The sequence below is a fragment of the Amphiprion ocellaris genome, chromosome 16 (assembly GCF_022539595.1).
Source record: "Amphiprion ocellaris isolate individual 3 ecotype Okinawa chromosome 16, ASM2253959v1, whole genome shotgun sequence".
NCBI classification, from domain to species: Eukaryota; Metazoa; Chordata; class Actinopteri; family Pomacentridae; genus Amphiprion; species Amphiprion ocellaris.
In genome coordinates this window covers 25,668,523-25,683,303 of record NC_072781.1, presented here as the reverse complement: position 1 = coordinate 25,683,303, position 14,781 = coordinate 25,668,523, and the positions used below count along the sequence as shown (strand labels likewise).

At 38.8% G+C, this 14,781-nt stretch overlaps 1 protein-coding gene across 7 annotated transcripts in view; it reads right to left on the bottom strand.

Moving 5' to 3' along the window:
* Positions 1-14,781, bottom strand: part of smap1 (small ArfGAP 1) — a 130,756-nt gene that overhangs the window by 97,623 nt on the left and 18,352 nt on the right. For all 7 annotated transcript variants that reach the window (XM_055018343.1, XM_055018345.1, XM_055018341.1 and 4 more), the window contains exons 2-4: positions 11,442-11,575; positions 9,586-9,671; positions 3,494-3,569 (exon numbers count right to left, since the gene is read on the bottom strand). In XM_055018343.1, coding sequence (XP_054874318.1) covers positions 3,494-3,569; positions 9,586-9,671; positions 11,442-11,575 — 296 coding nt within the window. The remainder of the gene's footprint in view (positions 1-3,493; positions 3,570-9,585; positions 9,672-11,441; positions 11,576-14,781) is intronic.

The window sequence follows — 14,781 nt, the reverse complement described above, 5'->3', positions numbered from 1 at the left end:
TACATCTGTCCACCTTGTCATGTACTTTGTAAGCTGTCTGGAATTGGGGATCGAAGCAATTGAACCAGGACTTAAACTGTAGCAGGATCGCTATTTTTGTGTTTAGACACTCCAGTATGTTGCTTTTAATTTTCTTTGTGAGCTCAGAGTAACCTTCATCAGGGTTCAGGAGACTGTTTGAACAGGTGGAACATTGGTTTGAGTACAGAGATGCTTGCGTATATTTCACCAGATAATGTATCTGTGAAGTCGTTCAGAAGCTTTATGGTACTGTTCACTTATTCCAGCACATTATTGTCTTGCAGGTGAGTACCAAGTGGCATATTTTTTTTTGAGCCTAACACTCGTTCAGTGGCTTCCTTTTCATGTATCCGTTCAACTAACTGTTGTCCTGAACTCCACCCAATTGGACAGAGATAAGCTGATGTGCAGGTAGACCAAGATCAGTTAGTTCCAGCACCATATGTCTTTAAAGGAGAAAGCAGGGTCGTGGTCTCTGGAAAGGACAATGGCAAATTCTATCTGAATGTCGTCCACAGAATTCTCCAGTATTAATATCTATTAATGTCTATCTAAGTCTTTAATCCCTTGAGCTATTACGTCCCCAATACAGTTTTTGAAAAAGCAGGACGTCTAGGGACAGACGCTGTTCAGTCCCCAGTCCTTGTCAATGAAATGATCAGTCAGGCTCATAAAGCTGCATGGTTCTGCTAGTTCAGAGACTTGTTGTTGGAGAGTCAAATTACACTTTCTACAACTGCACCGCAACCTCCTCTCATGTGTTGTTGTACAAATGTGACAACGCTAGTTCCACAAAATATTTGCAGGTCATTGTTTAATGCTTGGAATTCACTTTGTTCAACATCGAGACAAACCCAGGATTATGGATCATGTAAACGTAAGCATTTACAGGATGAAATGCCAACACTTCTGTAAATCCCCCCTCTAGCACCCTGTCTTGTCAGACAGGGTGACACTAAGAAATGAAGCAGCTATAAGCAAGTAAGTTCGGGTTTTGGAACAGCATCAGGATCGTGAAAAGACAGTCATTACTGCTTTTGCACTGCATACTTTTGTTCCAGGTGCTGGAACATGTTTGGCATGCTGCTACTTTTCAGTTTAACAGACTTTTTTCCTAAATTTACATCAAGTCGGACCTTGCAAGGCAAAATCATCTTCATATCGCAAATGTAGTATTGGTATTAGTCCGCCATCTTAAGCAACTGTGGCTGCCATTAATCAAGCTTGTTGTTCACAGCAAAGCCCAGACATGCAGGTATCTTTAAGAAAACAATGCGTTGATCACAGGCGAATGCCGTCTTTCACAACATGTGTGCTGTCATTGATAAGGGACCAAGCTCCAGAAACATCCATCCATCCATTATCCATATACTGCTTAATCCTCATTAGAGCTGCGGGGGGAAGGGGACACCCTGGACAGGTCGCCAGTCTGTCGCAAGGCTACATACACAGACAAACTATCACACTCGCATTCACACCTACGGGAAATTTAGAATAATCAATTACCCTCAGCATATTTTTGGACTGTGGGAGGAAGCTGGAGTACCCAGAGAAAGCCCACGCATGCACAGAGAGAACATGCAAACTCCATGCAGAAAGAACCCGGGAAGGCCGGGACATGAACCGGAGATCTTCTAGCTGCACGGCAAAAGTGCTAACCACCAAGCCAATGTGCAGCCCGCTCCAGAAACAAAAACTGAAAAAAACAGTCCTATAAAAAAAAGTGCCATAAAAAATCTGAACTTTTTCATACATGGAAGCATACAAGTTAGTTTTTTTTTATACGACAGTTCATTGATAGTTTTTATTTCCCACATCATCCAAACACAGCAGCAGATGTGACACGCAACAAAGTTCTGATCACATTCAACTTCTTCACATTCACACTGTAGTAGAAGCTTGGATGGAGTAACTTTTTGGGGCTGAATGGATCGAAAGACCATTGTTCTGACCACATGACAAGTCACAGCCATAGCAAGAGAAAATGGGGTGTTTCTGAGTGGAAATAGTGCTTTTAATAATTTGTGTGTAAACAAATTATTTTGGTGTTATGACAACTATTATTATGATCATCTGTTGCCAAATATGTCACAACTGGGTAAAAATTGAGTAAATTTGCTTATTCTTTTTTTGAAAAAGGTGCAATAAAACCGTGTTTTACATATTTCAGTGCACATACACATACAGACTACATCACACATGTTTTGCAGAAGTTTCACACCATCCTGTTTAGCTCCCAAAAGAGTCAACCCACTCACTGAAACACACAGAAACACACACCTCTCACACAGATAATCTCTCTGGAAACAAGACAAGGAGATGTGCACCCACCCACCCACAAACACACCTACACAATCATGTTCTTTCTCTTCCTTCACCCACGCAGCAAAGAGCAAGGAGCTTTAGTCTTGACACAAACACATACACAGACATCGCTACTTACAGATAAAGACCTGTATCAGAAGATAACAGGGTTTTTGAAAGGTTATTCTCTAACGGTGTGCAGCAACTCTGGTATCAGATCCAATAAGACAGTTGTTTGGGCTGCAGTCAGGGTTGAAAGGGATTTCACTGCCTGTCCACACATTTGAGCTTAGCTCTCATCACCAGTGTGATAGATTAAAGTGCAGAAAAGGTCAGCTACAGTAAAAAATACTGATTTTACAGGGTTGTTGAGTGAAAGACAATGATACTGGAAGCCAACAAGGCTTTGGCACAGGAAAATCAGTACTGGAACTCATTCAAAAAACCCTGTGCAAAGAGAAGATGCCAAATATAATAAGTAGCACATTTCAACTTTTAGCACAACAGCTGCCAAATCCATGCAAACTCTCTTTGTTGCAGTTTGTGGTCTTTCAGCATTCAGTTCCAGTTTCTTATCAAAAGGTGAGTGATGGGAAATCATTCACATTTGATTAATAATGAGAAGTTTCATTTTCAAAGATGAGTCAGACAGACTTTGACATATTTATAGATGCTAAGACGCGAAAGCTGAAGGAGCAGAAAAACTTTTACATTGATGGTGTTTTCTGTTTTAAAGGTGGAGTCTGGGATTCTGGAAAAAAGATTACTGATATTTGGCTAGTTGGTAAATTTAGTTAGTTAGCATGTATAAGATTTACCATCCTTTATGCTCCCGCTTCCCCTCATCTTCCCTTCCTTCCCTGTTGTTCAGTGTATGAGCACCAATGTGCACAGGACACACTGGAATAGTTTAGATCGGTCAAGGACACTTTGTTTCTCCATTTTAGGCACACACAAAATAGGCAGCTAGCCAACTGTGGTGACATCGTTGCTCAATTCACATTGTCGAGGCCACCTTGAAGCACAAGTTGACATGAAACAGTTAACAAGCAACCACTGGCACGCAGGTTACATAAAAAGGCCTCCAATCACGGCAGCTCTGTACACAATAACAACAATAAAATAAACTGACAAAATGCAAAATACAAGATGTGTTGGTGATACTCACTGGAGCTGTGGCAGCAGCCTCTTTGTCGTAGTACTTTTTCCTCTCGTATTTGTCCCGGATGAAGACTTCCACTGCTCTGAAGGTTAGCGATAAGGACTGAAAGCATGTACAAAGTCATCCAAATACACAACATCTACACACACAACATTAAAGTCACCAACATACTGTAGTTCTCAGGCAGGAAAATTTGTCTTTCCAATCTGAATTCCTGGATATTAGAAATGTAAGTGGAAATAATATGTGAGAAAATTGACTGTTCAAAAGCATGTTATCGTTAAAAGACAAATACCTCTAGAGGCTGCTACAATTACTGATCTGCCAGAAGCAAAGGCAGAGGCAACATGATGCTGATTTAGAGCCTTGAAAAAAGATTGAGTGGATGGAGGGTCAAAGTGAGCAGTTAAAAATGATTTTCTATACAAGAAAAAAGAAAAGACTTAGGCCTATCTTATCTCATTTCCTATCTCATGTGATCCCCAAGCAGGATTGGGACCTAAACTGGCCAAACATTAAGCATAGTGGCAAAGATTGGGAAATCGTTAGATGAATAAGGTGAAAAACAACTTTTCTTTTTTTTGCTTCTTTTGTAATTAAGATTTAATGTTATTGTTTTATGTTTTAGATAATATAAAATGTTCTGTTATATTTACATGTAAACCTGGAAATGATCTGAAAAGTTTGAGGATTCAAAGACATTTAAAAATTTACGAAATTGTGACAGAAAATAAAGAAGAAATATTTCAATCTCTGCTCTACTTGTAGATCAGCAGTCAAATCAAAGCAGATTAGTGGCTGTGACCATGTCAGCTTTATACAAACTCAGACTGCCTTGCGTTGTATCCTTTCATTCAGCCAGCATCTGGATGACACTCAGGTTTGTGTTAATCAGCTCATCAGAAGCTTGTTCAACCAGAACAAACTGCAGCCGTTGTTCACTTGTTTCAAATTTCCATAGCTCATTGGTCACTCTGGAGCATTGCTATAGTGGGAAACAGAACAGAAGTGAAATTGCTATTCTAAGCAAAGAGGAGCTTTCTCAGAGTCAAATCACTCTAAAGCTCTTTGAGGAAACTGGATCAGTTGTATCCAAAGAAGGATCAGGATCAGAAGATCAATACGTCAAGCTTTTTTCACTGAGAGATAGAAAAGCAACTTCATCACAGATTAAAAATTCACTAAGTTGTGTGTTCTCACACAAGACTTCAATCAGCAAAAGTTCTGTCAAAAGAAGGTTGTCTAGTGTCTCCAAACCACCTCTCTGGAGGGGAAGCAAGGTTAAACACTTGGGGTTGGCAAAGATACCGCAGCACTTCACAGTGGACGATGAAGGGAAAAAAAAGCAGCACTGCATTCCTTAGAATGCTCCACCTACTGGTTTGTATCTTTGTGGGAAAGGATTCATACTGCAGCAGGATGATAAACACACCTTAAAGTTTCGACTTGTAGACTAAAGAGGATCAAGGAGTGCTGAATGCCATGTCCTGTCCTCCAGTCACTTGTCCTAAACCCCACTGAACATTTATGGACACTTGAAGACTGAAAATAACAAACATTCCTGACACGGCAAGAAGCTCTTTGGAACATTGTCAAATCATGCTGAGAGAACAAGGATTATCAAGGTTGGACAACTTTCTGAAGTCCATGCAGTTTGAGGGCTGCTGTCAATAAAGCAAACCTCAGACAAACACTGAGATATTCAACTTCTCAGTCCAACTGTTAAACTCAAAACGTCAGATTGCATCACTTGCTAAACTGTGAGTCACTGATAAATTCATTGATGTTTAAGCCTATGATTTTGGGGTTTAATTGTAGAACTGTTAACTTTCCCAATTCAATTCAACAACATGGCAACAGATTTAGTTCAAATGCTGAAACCCATGTGAAAATGTTAAGAAACAAAAATATGAGACATTCTTTTCAGTTTCTTGACATTCTTGGAGATCAATCAAACTCTACGATGTTTCTTGCATGCAATGCTTCTCTCCACAGTTCATGATTAGTGAGGTTCCTCATAAAAGACATTAGATCAAGACATGGATGTTGTCTCTCAGTAAAATAACTCATACTGTTCAGTCAAAGTGATGGACCAGTAAACTTTTACAGTTATTTTTAAAAGATGGTGTATGAGGGACCATGATGTTTACATTAGAAAACCTGCCTTTGTCAGAATACCATAACAGATATGCAAGCACATGCACACTCTCAACCTCACACTCTTCCAAACATGCGGCACTATCACAACCAGTCACTACATCAGGCCAAATCCCGACGCTCTTATCTCCCCATTTCAGCAGCGACGCTTCTGTCGGATCGAGTAATAGACTTCAAAAGATTGAAAAATGATGACCACCCGCACGAGTGGAGCTTGGAGATAGGCTAGAAGCGGCAGGATGCTGGAGCTGCATCTCAAACATGCAGCTTATTTATTACTGTTGACGAGAAACCGCAGAGCAGATAGGAGGCTACACTAAGATACACAGCTCCAAGCCTGTGGTGGGTAAATGTGAGTTAAATGACAGTGGTGATGTATGCATGCCCACAAAGGAGTGTTAGATGAAGACGGATGCTACAGCGACTAAGGAACCAGGAAGACCTTTGACATGAGCCATATGTGGTCCAGGCAGAGTTGTCCAGCTTTGATGAGATGTCTTACAGCTGAACTGATTTCAAACTGATGAACATTTTCTGAGTATGAACAGAAAGACCCAAACCAATTAAACTAATCTGAAAATACATGTGCTTAATTTTTCCTATTGTGGTTCTGCTCCTCAGCTGCCATGTCACTGAGAAGAGAATAAACTATTCTTGGTTCTGCAAACATGTACATAGATCACAGTCAGTACAGCAATGTGGACTACACTGACAATCGGTGATCAGTCATTTAAAATCTGCCACTACCTGTGCACCTGAAAGCCTATTTTACACATCACCATCCTATTATAAGACTATTGAATGTATATTTAAAGCCTCACGCAACACACAAAATTACTACAGATTACACTAATATTTGCTGTATTCTGCTCTCATCTGAAAATGCAACTTTTCAATGGGACATGCAACACCAAGAGTAGGTTCACCCAAAGTAGGTAGAATTCCAAAAACTCAATTTGTTTGGGACCATGTGGTATTTCACCATCTCCTACAGTCAGATTATATATGGCAATGGATGTTTGCCATCTTGCACTGTACTTTTCTAGACATCCTCTGAGTGACATCTACTTATTTGATGTTGGAATTGAAAGTGTAACTTCTAAACATATACTGGTAAAATTTCTTTTTTATTATTTCATTATATATTATCAATCTATCTATTTATTTATCTCTATTTATTTATTTATTTATTCATGCAGAAAATCAGAAGAGTTTGATCAGACATGCAAGAAAATTATTTCCCAGATGTTTTTTCATCTTCAGATGTTAGAAGACATAAGCTGTGATGTGGTTGTGCTGAAGACTATCATTGTTGTATTACATTCTGTGTTGAATATACTGTATATAGTTGGGTATCGCATTACTGGAATTACTTAAATTTCATCTGCACTCTTGGAATTACACAAAAAAGTTAACTTGTGTGAAACATGCATGTATGTATTTATAAGTATGAAAACATTCAATAGTACATACCGATTTTGGAGTTGAAAACAAATTAGCAATTACAGCAGAGGAGTTAAACTCCTTTTTGTCATTTCCATACATAAGTAGAGTAAAGCGCAGCCAAAATGATGTGTGAGTGTGAACACAGACGTTCACATAGAAACACACTTATTAAGGCGGCAGCACTCCTAATCCTGGATCTGTTATCTGCTGCTTTCAGCCAGCGGCGCTGCTGTCAGAACAACTAATGGACTTCAAAAGAGTGAAGAATGATGACCACCCGCACAAATGGGTCTGCCAGATACAAGATAGGGTATTAGAGCAGCATTTCAAACAAGGAGATTATTTATTTCAGTGTGCTGGTGGAAATATGAACATATGCTGCTGTGTTAACCACACAGCTGTCTGGTGTTGTATCATGGAAAAGGGCAAACTGGAGACTGTTGTTATCCCACTGTACACATAGACACTGCTGGTTAAATGTGTGGAAAGACGCTGAAGCAGCAAGCCTGTCACTTCTTATTTGGTGCTCGAAATGATTAAGGGCGTGCCGATGAAGCTGAAGCTTGATATCAACACTGATTTGATACTGTAATTTCTCTACATCAACACAGAAAACAGCCTGTTGCAGAAGTGATTTAAAATTAGGTTAAGTGGATCAGTATGGTGATTTGCCATGCACAGTAAGTACTGGATATCTGTCTCATTCACCACCATTTAAACAAAAAAAATAAACATTTAAAAGAACATTCTGTATTTTTATCACACAGGGAAAACATAATTAAAGTCTACCAACTTCAAATTGTACGTCAACTGAGATTTTAAGAATAAACTATTCTTTATTATGGAAATTCTCAGTCATGATCAATATAAAAATTACTAACATTTGTAGGCAGTTTTTGTAAATTAAAAATTTAAGTGTCCTTACTGTCCTTATGTCCAGCAGTGAGGTCTGCAAACTTTATAATATACAGTAATCTTTTTTTGTGTTATAACAACACAATAATGCCATAACTTTGTATTCATTTGTTGATTTATTTTTTAAAGAGCTCATATTATTTACATTTAGAGATTAATAATTTTATGTTGAAAGTCTACTATATTATGTCTACATGCTTCAATGTCCAATTAGCACATTATTTTTCTCATACTGTACAATGCAGTCACACATGTTCGCATATTCTGTCCTTTCTGTGGACTTTGGGCCTTGTAAGTTTGCACAACTTTTACATGCACAAAAAAAACAGCTACTAATAACTAAGTATTGCAAACCAAATTTAAATGGATTTTGAAACAAAAAATGCTGTAAAAATGTGTGCACTGACAACATCTGTGATCTAAACTTATCGTCCACACCAGTTTTATTATCATTCCGTGATTATTTATTGTTTATATAACCTATTTTTTTTTTTTTTTAATTTTTTAGCACAGACAGATTGCATCCAGAATTTTTTATAATACAATCTTGCATTGCAGAAATTCTTCCTTCTTAAATCAAGGCCCATCTCTAGGCTCTGTAAGGGCTGTGTGACCAAGAAGCACACTGACGTGGCGCTTCATCCGTTGACCTGGACTCCACTATTAGCCGTGATCAATCGAACCGATATGTTTTGGGATGAGTTGGAATACAGGGTGAAAGAAAAGCAGCCAACAAGTGCACAGCATGCGATGGAACTACTTCAAATCTGCTGGAAAAGCTGCAGGTGACGGCTTCATGAAGCTAGTTGGAGAATGTTGGTGTATAAACCTGAATCTTAAGAATCTTACATTAAAAACATATTTTCTCTTTATAAACTCTTTGCTTACTGCATAAACCACATATTGTTTTTTTATTTTATAATTCAGGTGTTTTCAGTTTTGTTCTACACTGTAAAATAGCAAGAAAACAAAAACAGTGTGTCCAAATTCTTAACTGACAATGTCCATGTGGTACGGTAGATGGTCTGCATAACACTTCTACCTTAGCAGCACAATTCCCATTCACACACATTTACACAATAATAGCAACAGAGCTGCTATATAAGGTCCTCACCAGCCATCTGGAGGCACTGGGGGCTCAGTATCTTGCCCAAGGACACTGTGACATGTGGAGGGGACAGAGATTGAACCGCCAACCTTATGTTTAGTGGACAACCTGCTCTACCTGCTCAGCCATTTTCATGCATATTTATGGTGACACTGGGAGTTAATATGCAAATATGGAGCGATTTAGGAAGCTTTTAGAGTTGCATGTAAATATAGGCTGACATATATAGTGATACAGGGACTTTTAATGCAAATCAGTACTGACATGTACGGTGCCATACAGTGTTATATGTCTGTGAGTTTTCATGCACATCTAGTCTAACGGAAGTAGTTTATATGCAACTGTGCAGTGACAGGAAAGTCTTCACTCTAATATATGGTGACAAACAAAGGTTTTATGAAAATGAGGGTGGGGTGAAATGACGGCTAAAGCCAATAAATAAACAGAAAGAGGGAAAACAGGAGGAGGATACTGGTCTGTCTGTGGTCGTCTGAAGCTCTCCGGTAGGTGGGCTTCATACAGCTGCCTGGCCCTGGTGTTACCCATGTCCACCATGCTCTGAAGGAGAGAAGAAACAACGAAGGAGGCAGAAAAGCAGAAAAAAATTAGCATTAATACTAAGAGGGCAACTGGTAAAACTCTTTTAAGCACTTGTCAAAAACACACAGCGAGTTCTTTCATACAACACATTTGCATTCAACTCAATTTGCCTGCTGACTCTTTTCCACGCACACACTCGCACACAAACACACACTCAGAGTAAAAGACACTGTGGACGTATGTGTCAGGGCTAAATTAAGAGGAGGGTGATGAATGGGGTGATGATAGGAGAAGTGGAGGAGACGGAGTCGGAATAATCAGCCATCCAGAATTAATTAGTCATTGAAAACAGTGATTAACATTCAGAGTGAGACCCTTTCTAGTCACACTCAGCTGATGGATAGGCACTGCCTTGAAGAAACACACAAACACACACCTTTTCTGTACTGCACACACATGCACCAAACAATTGGATGTAATAACAACAAGATGATTAAATAAATTACTGTCATGCTCATGTGACTTTCACAAACACACACATCCCTGATTTATTGTGTGATGCAATCAACACTTGTTATCAACAAAACACAGTTATACACAAACTAATTACATTTCTCCATGCTCTCTTTGCATGTTGCTCAGCATGTACATGTAAGTCAACAATACACAGTGTGTGGACAGAGCCCTGAAATGTAAACTAACTAAACGCTGCATTTCTGTGACAGACATCAGTGTCACGTTCATCACAACATGCCACATCTCTGGATTCTGTCTATTGATACTTTCAGCTGAATTATCCTGGAATGTCACCAGTTTAAATGCTAGTGGTATCATATATATTTATGATGAAAGAGTTTTGATTTGCACTTTTATTAATTAGATGCTTTTGTGTGTATGTATGGAAAGAAAACTGTACACATCTGTAAAACAAAAGCAGCTGGATTTGATCAAATCTGTCATTCCTCTTCATTTCTTTATCTTATTTTCATTCAGGATGAATATGTTTTACAATTTTGCCCCAACATTTCCCCATCATTCAATTTATGATATTAATCTTCATGTAAACCATATTTAAATAGTTTTATGTCTGTATCCTGTTAATCTGTGCTGCTGCCTGTCTTGGCCTCTCAATGAACCCTGTCCTGGATAAATAAAAACAGAATTAAATAAATGTTTAGGTTATGTAAAAGCTTAATACAATCTTAACCATAAAAGCATCATGCGGCATCAGCCACTAGCGGCTCCTGTTCTCACTTTAACCATGGATCACCCGGATTACTTTGATTCTAAAGGAAAAGCAGATAGATTTATAGACATGAGTAGGGAATATCAAAAATATTCCTGTCGCTAGAAATAGTTACAGTGATTCCAGCATGTCTGTGTGTGAGAGGAAACAGCGTGAATTCCCTTCAAAAACAGCTCATTTCAGTACAACAAGGTAAAGGAAATGTCCACCGTTATGGTCAGAATACACTGTGCTGTTCTAGTAATTTTAACAGCAAACCCTTTTAAACTAACAAATTTCATTGTTTCTACCGCATGGTACGTTCCAATTCTTCCAATTTCAAAAGTAAATCATGTTTGAAATCAGCCTCGTGAGAACATTTGATTTCAACTGCATAGGGGAGTAACTATCAATGGAACATTTATTGCTTTTTTATGGAGGCCAGAAATTGCTGAAAAGCAGCGGTACTATGTGGATTACCATTTATGGCAGATATTTCCTGCTTGTATGCATTGGGTTTGTGTGTTTAGGGTGTGTGCATGGTTCTGTTTATGTGTACATGCCTGGATCTGCTCAGGTGTCCACTGGTCCAGATTGACCGATTTGACTCTGGATATGTGGACACCCAGGTTACGGTGGATGCCGGCACAGCGGATGCACATGAACACACCGAGGTTCCATGATGCCCATCGAGGACCTGAAAAAGGAATGAACAGAAAGAGAAACAAACAGAAGTGGTTAGCATTTTTATGTAACACGGTTTTACTAAGTTGTACGCCTGCGGTAAAGAGTATTCCTCCCCAACCATTTAATACAGTCTATGACTTCCTTTGAAATACATTTTAATTTGTGGAGTTAATAGATACAGCAATCAGTGATGAATGAATAAGTTGCAGTTGTGAGATGAAGGAGCAAGCACGTGACCACTCTTCTCTTTAAAACCTCCTTACTTCAACGCTATTCTTCAAAACTTTTTTTAAGGTAACTCTCACTGTCATCTCGCTACACAAGCACCAAGTTGGCAAGCCCAGTTCTCAATTACCAGGTGTGTCACCAAAGAACAAAAGCTTTTCTAGGTTCTAGTAAAGGCCCCTTTTCCACAGTACTGTCCACAACTATTAACATGCACATACTTTCTGCTGTAGTGAGAGCTGTTCAAGTCTCACTGACATTTTCACACTGACTGGTTTGAGTATGTTTCAAACTGCCTATGTCCTGAGATACTCATACAGAACAATATGTTCTGTAGCTCAGAAAACCACTCTTTACAACCGTGGAGTGCAGAGCTGCACCTTGTTCAGTGATTTTCAACCATGTTGCATGGTGGTTGAAAATCTGGTGTGCCCTGAGAGATCCTCAAGTGCACCGCAGGAAAATGTCCTATTTCTTAATTAGTCCAAAAACGTATTATTTAGTTGCAGCAAGTAATTTCCCACTGTTGTATGTCTGTGCCTGAAATGCAGTTACTGGCAGAGTAATTAAATATTCTTCCATGTTAGTGGGTGGCAGCTGGTAGCTGATGACCTTGTCAATTTAAGACCACAAAATTAGACTAGTGATGTGCAAGAGGTAGTGGTGACAGCGATGGATAAATACTTGAAAAGGGAAAAACACAAACTCCGAACTGGGCCCTGGACACAGTTCTGACCCAGATGAAGGCTCTAGTATGAGTGCTGGTGGAAAAAACAAAAGCAAAAACGGTAAACTCGAGGCAATACAGCAAAAGTTGTCTTTCATTTGGATTCACTTTCACCAGTGATCCTACTGCACCAACTCCATTATGTTTGGTGTGTAGAGAAAAGCTACCCAACAGTGTCCTGGTCCCAAGTAAGCTAAACGGCATCTCCAAACAAAACATCCGTCATTTCAAAACAAGGACACGGACCATTTTGTTCACCTGCGTGAACACACTGAAATACAAACAACTTTAAGAAGAAAAACCACAAAGGTGAGTGAGCTCTCAAAGCTAGCTACCAAGGAGCTGAACTCGTAAAGGCAGACAGTGTGGCAGAGACATTAATACTACCTGCCTGCAGAACCTTTGTAAAGGAGATGCTTGACCTGACGCATCTAAAGAAATAGCTCAAGTCCCTCCCTTTGACAACACAATTGCGAGACGAAGTGATGACATGTCTACAGATTTTTTTTATATAAAAAAAATCTGCTGTGCCTCAAAAAAGGTTGAGAAACACTGATCTAGAAAGCACAACGCAGGAAACCTTGAGGAGGACCAAGGTGATGGAATGAATGTTCTTCTGGTCTTCAAAAATCTAGTGGCTATGTAAATATCAGCGTGCTTCGGAGGGAGTTTGTTAGAAAATAAAGATTAGGAGAGTCCAATCCACAGAAACTCAAGCTCAGAAGTAGCAGTTTGAGCAAACTATTTGACTGACAAGGGATTTCTCAAAAGTTCTGTAACAGGCAGTTACAGTACACTATCAGGGTTGAGCAGAAACTCAAGAAGTTAATATGAAGAGATAAAATCCAAGCAGCACAAACATTCAGAGCCATTCATTACTTTGGTGAAACTGTCTCACTCAGTTTACTATTTCAGAAGGTACACACTCACACTTTAGGTTATCCTGACACATTTTGAAGACATCCTTATCAAAATTGCTCAGGAAGTATAATCCTAAATCCCTTCAATACATCTTAATGGGATTTTAAAGGAATGTAGCATGTTCTATCACTTATGGATATCATTTGATTACAGTTCATGGGATTCACAAAATATAAAAAACCCTACATATGAACAGCTATATTGAAGCAAAAGAAAATGTGCAGACACATCTTGTTTATGTATTAAATGCTGCATTTAATCGATTTCAAACTAAATGCTACAGATTTCTATACTGTTTTAACTTTAGTCTTTGAAGTCAGAAAAAAGATTACTCTTGTACTTTATTGTGTGCACTTGTACTTTCATTCAGTGAATAATAGCTTTAATTCAATGTCGATATGATTAAAAACCCATTTCAAAATATGAAAGGTGTCATAAAAAGACTACAACTCAATCAAAGCAGCTGTGAATTTATTAAACTGGTATTAAAAAGCATTCCGGGGTCATAGAACTTTTTAACCTATAAACCTAATCCTTAAAAATTTGAAATAAAACAAGAAAATTGCCACTAAATCCACTATAGGCTGAACCACAGATCTTAACTTATTCTTTCTGAAAGCAGTACAAATGGCACAGAAGTGCCTGATTTGGAAAAAGTCCAAGTCAGATTTTGTATTTTTGCTTGCTAGACAGAGGGCACTGCAAAAATAACCAACATAGGGTTATATAAAAGCCCTGGCAGAGAAGAAGAAAGAAGGCCATGAGTGTGCTGCACAGAGCTATGAGAAGTGAAGAAGCTCCCAGCAGACAAAGACAAGACTTTGATTCTTGCTGACACACAATTGTGCAAAGTCTGCTGAGAGGATGGACAGAAATTTTGAATTTTCTCACAAGCAACTGCACTATACGGGCCAGTCTGAAACACAGTCTTCCTGATTTGCTTCTCAGACAACATTCAGTATCCTCAGAATACTCTCTGACATTCAGTATTGCAAACTAACAGACCAACCTAAGAAGTGACCATTAACTCATACCCAAGCATAGCTTAGAAACCAGATCTGTCTGAATGTCATGTGTTTTTAATCCTTTCAAAACCATAAAAACATTAAAAGATAAAACGTAATGTCGGTCAGCTCTAACATAACACGGAATCCTTAGCATGTCCAGGTAACTAGGTTGCTACCTACAACACTAACCAATAGTTACTTCCATGGCCATGGAGCAGATCATTCATGGAGTTTCAGGATTCTAACATGCATATTGCAGTATTTCATATAGAATTAGCTGCTCTGTGTTTACTGAACTTAAGACCTGAGACAGTCTACAAAACACACGTTTTGTCT